The following is a 5,997-nucleotide window of genomic DNA, read 5'->3' as shown; positions in this document are numbered from 1 at the left end:
TGCAACATCCTAATGAAAGTTTTCTGCTGGCTAAAGCCTGTGTTGAAGGAGTTTTCTCTGGTGGATACCCAACATTTTTTGTAGGTCCCACAGATTTAGAGTCACAGATGTCAGACCTCAAGACATAGGGGTGGGTTCTTCTTCGATCCCCTCAGCGTGTGGATTTGTATGGTTGTCACGGGGCTCCTACTGTGCAAAGACCTGTTCCAGGTCTCCAGAGTTGTTTCCTTTGATTAATTGCTGTATAAAGTGTGTGAGGAATTTAAAATCTTCAACCCAAAAGTAAAAATTTAAACCTGCCTGGTCTTTTACCTTAGGAGGTAAATCTTGTTAAAGCATCTTTGATCTGGACATACAGCAGAGGGTGAACACAGTCACTGATCGGGAGTCAGAGAACGGTATGAGATGTTATTCAATTCTCCCCTCTGTTCAGGTGTTTGTTTAGTGGCCACACCTGATTGTTTCTCTCTCTCTCTCTCTCTCTCTCTCTCTCTCTCTCTCTCTCTCTCTCTCTCTCTCTCTCTCTCTCTCTCTCTCTGTCTCTCTCTCTGTCTCCCTTCCTCCCTCCCCCTCTCCCTCCCTCCCTCTCTCCCTCCCTGTATTTGTGTGTGTGTGTGTGTGTGTGTGTGGTGTGTGTGTGTGTGTGTGTTTGTATGTCCTTCTCTTTATTTCTGTCAAGCCTGTTTTCTTTTTTTAGTTGTTTCTCTGTTGTGAGAGCCTGCACACAGCACCCAAACCTTGCTTAAGACCTTTACTCAATCACTGGGTTCTGAACTCTTTCTGCTCTGACAGGTTGGTCAGAGATATTCGAAGACTTATTGTTTCCGCTCTGGAGTACTCAATTGTTTATTATCTCGAGTTCTCCTCAGGGTCCAGGTCATTCTTGATCCCTGTCCTTGTGGAGGCAGGGAAGGATCAGGAATCTCGTCCAAAAACCCCTGTTGTCAAAACAGAATGAAGATAGGGTGGGGGAAATTGTTCTGTTAATTGAGTTAATTCTCTCCAAAATTAGCCCAGGAGTAATGGGGAAAAAGTAAGTACCATTCCTCCATCTTTTCTGACTTGCCACCTTTTCAAGCAATAGTCTCTGTAGTTGCAAACTCAAAACCCACCATTCTCTGAAAAAAGTAGGAAAACTTACTCTAGCTAGGTCACGGGATGACTGTGGGATATTGTAGCCTGGAAATAATGCAGTCACTTTCTGTCCAACAACCATCTGTAATGAGGCCTGGTGCCCTCTTCTGGCCTTCAGGCATACATGCAGAAAGAATATTGTATAATAAATAAATAAATAAATAAATAAATAAATAAATAAATAAATAAATATTTTTAAAAAATGGAAAAACTCATAATTCTACTTTATACACTAAAAAGTATTTACAGCAGTGGTTTTCTGTTGTAGCAAAAATAATGTTTAAAGAGTCAACATCTAGCCGGGCAGTGGTGGCGCACGCCTTTAATCCCAGCACTCGGGAGGCAGAGGCAGGCGGATCTCTGTGAGTTCGAGAACAGCCTGGTCTACAAGAGCTAGCTCCAGGACAGGCTCTAAAGCTGCAGAGAAACCATGTCTCAAAATAACAAAAAATAAAAAAATAAAATATAAAAAATAAAAAAATAGTCAACATCTTTGGTTGTGGAAATTAAGAATTTGAACAGTATCAAACTTGTTTTCTCTGTTTTGTTTTGATAATGCATATCAACCCATGTTATTTTCTCTACAAGATTTAGTATTCCTTTGGCAACAATGGTCTTCACTTTTCCCATCTGTGTGAGGCTCTTTCATTTAGGAAGCTCCCTAGTTTTGTGCTCTACTGTAGGTTATGACTTTTTTTTATATTTCCAAATAATTTATAATTTCATAAAAGATACAAACTCAGTATTGGCTTTGTTATTGTATTGCTGTTGTCGTATTTCAGATTAAGGCCTTTCTATGCTAATTCAGTTAATACTTTATATGCTAAAGATTATGGTTTAAGAAAAATTCTTTTGGAGGCTGAAATATCAAGCCATTTATCTTCATAACTACTTTCAAGATCGCAGACTATAGGCAATGACAACTAATGAAGTCATGAGGGGCACCATTCACAGTTCCTGTGGTGGCATTTCTTGTCCTGTAAAGAATTTCTGCTCTTCTCTAGTCCCCAAGGGAATACATTTGACCCTCAACAAAGAGAATTCTGTAGGGAATCTATTTAGTTGTCTCAAGGTTCTGGGATGATGAAATCATAATTCTTCTCAGGAGGGGAATTCTGAACTCACTTTTTTTCCTTTATTGTGACCACAGTAGGAAATTACACCTGAGAAATCTGAAAGAATGTGGTGCTACCAAGAGTACCAATGCACAACAAGGAGAAGACATGTGATTTCCTCTGAGTTTCCTGAGGAGTGTACTCACTTCTTAGCTTTGCTGAAAATGAAAATTCAGAGTGTGATTACTGATAATACTAAAATTGTAAAAAGTGATAATGCAGACCACTCCAGGTAAGTGCACTATGGAAGAACTGTATGTGTCATTCCTCAAAGGTTTATGGGTAATAGTGGGACCGCCCAAATAACTATCAGTAGCACACTTTTAATTTAGATAATGTCATTAAGAAAAACAATATTCTTGCTCATATATATATATATATATATATATATATATATATATATATATTGTATGTAGAGTGAATGACATATCCTATAATGTAAAACAAAAACTGTGTATGAGCTGCTTTTATTTTTGAGGATTAATAGAAGCTTTTATTCATTTCAAGTTCATTTTCTCTGTCTTTCAGTTCTCTTTTAACTTACATGAGTGGGAAAATGGACTATTTTGTCAGCCCTAATAGCGGAACTGGAACCACGATGTGTGTTAGTACAGTAATGGGGACTTTGGAGGGGGATCTCATCAGTCTAGTTTCACACACACACGTTCTGGTTAAGTTCATTAAAATAATGAACGTAGCCTTTCTTGTTAATGATGAAATAAAAGCAATGTAATGTCCTTTTCCTAAAAACAATAGAAACCATTTGGAATATTGCTTTTATTGATAGCATAATATTAATATTACTCTTAAAGACAAGATATTTTAAAAAGAGAAACATTTCTCAAATTAGTTCTAATTACTTTTTTATTATAAAATGTTTTCTTGAATTGGATATTCTTAATTTCTCAAACTTTTTAAAATTAGTGTATATCTTGAATAGCAGAATTTTTTTTTTTTACACAACTGACGGAATAGGCTTAGTAATTTTAGAGAATTAGTATTTGTAGCTTCTGGTAGGAAAAAATAAAACATTGCCAAAATACTGACATTACTTTGCCTTTGAATTATGTCTGAGAAAAAGTAACTTCCAACAAAATTTCTCCTCTATATAAATAATATTACTGGGTGTAATTACCTTATGGAATCAATGATGAAATACATTGAATTAATGATGTTTTATTTCTCAAAATCTCCAGAAAGCATTGAAATAAGAAACTGCAGACAGAAAAAAAAATGACCATTTCAATTCATTGTGATGTGACATATTTACACAGTGTATTTTATTGTAAGGAGCTCATAATCAAACAATATTGGAAATGAAAAGAATATTTTACTAGGTTTGAGAAGATTTTTAAACTTTGTAGTCATCACTTGGCTATTTTGACATAGATACATGTAACTATATCCGTGGGGAATTCTTATGACTTTAATGACAAGGATTCTCACTTCTATAAGTTTTTATTCTGATCAGTCTGGGGAAATAGAAAGACGTGAAGATTATAAAGATAAAGAAGTCAGAGACCAGGAAAGTTAAATTGATGTTCAGGAACAAAATGTCTGGTTAAACGCATGTCCTTATCTCCCTCCACTCATAAATTCATATGCAAATAAAGACCACAGATTTAAAATCAGGGTAGTCTTTTGTCTAACAGGGTGCACTGTACTGTGAAGGCCTTCACCAGCAACTGCACCAAATACTGATTCTTGTATCTGTTTATTAGGAAACAAAGTCCTAAGTGTCAGGTGGTGCCATGTTCTTCCTTAGCCTTTAAAACAACTTTTCAGGGGTCCACCAATGACCTAATACCCGGGTGATATGATGGTGGGAGCGTAACCTATTTACTTTGTTTTTCATTTGGAAGAAGTAGATCGAATATTTACATTGGAAATGTGTTTGTATTATGAAGCTAGATAATGAATGTCCATTATGGGTGAAATTGTCAGTTATGTTTCCAACGGCTTTCATTTGTTCTGGTTGCTAGGGATCACTTAGAGTCACAGCATCAATGAATAACACGGCACAATCCTGAGCCTCACCCACCTATCGTCACCTGAAAGCTGTTGATCCCTCCCAGAGCAGTGATGAAGTATGGATCTAACAAACCGAACAGCAGTGACAGAGTTTATTTTTCTAGGATTTCCAGGCTCCTCCGCACTGCAACTTGCCTTATTTGTGATGTTTCTCACTGTGTACTTGCTGTCTCTAATGGGAAACACTCTCATAATTTTCCTCATCCTGATGGATTGCACACTGCAGACACCCATGTACATTTTCTTAGGAAACTTGTCCTTCCTGGAGATCTGGTACACGACAGCCACAGTACCTAAGTTGCTGGCTACATGTGTCACAGAGTTTGTCACCATTCCCGTTGCGGGCTGTATTGCTCAGTACTACTTCTTCTTCTCCCTGGGAGCCACTGAATGCATCTTGTTGGCAGTGATGGCTTATGACCGGCATGTGGCTGTATGCCGTCCTCTCCACTACTCACTTCTCATGAGTGGGCAGATTTGCCTGAGGTTTTCAGCTGGATGTTGGATTGGGGGTTTTATTGCCCCTTTGCTACCCACCATCCTCATCTCTCAGCTCAACTTTTGTGGCCCACAAAAAATCAACCATTTCTTTTGTGACTCGGACCCTATCTTTAAACTCGCCTGCTCGGACACATTCTTGGTGGAGGCTTTGGGTTACACCTGCAGCTCTGTGGTGATTCTCAGCTCTTTCCTTCTCACAATGAGCTCTTATGGCAACATCGTGGTCACAATAATCAAGCTATCTTCCCTGGAGGCTAGGAAGAAAACATTCTCAACCTGTGCTTCCCACCTCACGGTGGTGACCATCTATTATGGCACCATCATCTTTGCTTATGTCCGCCCTCCAGCCAAATACAATTTTACGATTGGAAAAGTGGTCTCAGTGTTCTACTGTGTGATTACTCCATTAGTCAACCCTCTCATATATACCCTGAGGAACAAAGATGTGATGAAAGCTTTCCAGAAATTTCTAGTACAAAAGAGATTTCTATTAAACAGAAACATCCAAGAGCTTTGAGAAGGCAATGATTAAGTTTTGTTTAGAGAGAATTCTCAGTTCTCATTTGTTCATGGTAAGTATTTGAAATTAAGAAACGGAATTCTTATAAACCCACCTCTGCATATTATATGTTTTGCTTTGAATTATATTAAAAGTTATTTATAGCTATCATATTTATTTTGTTTAATACAATACCATAGTGTAAATAATGAAAGCTTTTGCCAATAGACTATTCACAATGGATTTATTTCAAATAAATATTTTTTAAATCTCACACCTTGGCAGGAAACCTAGCCTATAAAATCTTTATTAAATTAAGCAGTGTTTCTCCAAGAGTCTGCTGAAAACTCAATAAAATACCTCAAAAATACATTTAATAATCATTTACTAAACACATATTTTGAGCCAAATACTATGTTTAGCTTTCACAATTATTTGTTAGAATAGGCATAGCTAGATAGCCTCACTAGAGAAAAGATTAGATAAATATGAAATTTTGGAAAATATGAAATTTTAAATAAATGAATATAACTTTAAAATTAACAACTGCTCTGTGATTAAATGTTTATTAGGGTTAGAATGAAATGACCTAAGAATAGGATATTTAGCAGATGAGAGTGCAATAAAAATTAATTTAAGTGCTACATGTCCATAATCTTAATTTCTGAGGAAACTGAGTCAGGAAAATCAAATCATGATTTCATGCAACATAGCACA

At 36.8% G+C, this 5,997-nt stretch overlaps 1 protein-coding gene across 1 annotated transcript; it reads left to right on the top strand.

The window, feature by feature from the left end:
- Positions 1–4,338: 4,338 nt before the first annotated feature.
- LOC119802451 (olfactory receptor 6F1-like) lies at positions 4,339–5,298 on the top strand. The gene has a single exon (XM_038313380.1). It carries the CDS (start codon positions 4,339–4,341, stop codon positions 5,296–5,298), a length of 960 nt encoding a protein of 319 aa, XP_038169308.1.
- The last annotated feature ends 699 nt before the right edge of the window (positions 5,299–5,997 follow it).

This window comes from Arvicola amphibius, chromosome 12 (genome assembly GCF_903992535.2).
Source record: "Arvicola amphibius chromosome 12, mArvAmp1.2, whole genome shotgun sequence".
NCBI lineage: Eukaryota > Metazoa > Chordata > Mammalia > Rodentia > Cricetidae > Arvicola > Arvicola amphibius.
This window is presented reverse-complemented; position numbering and strand designations above follow the sequence as displayed.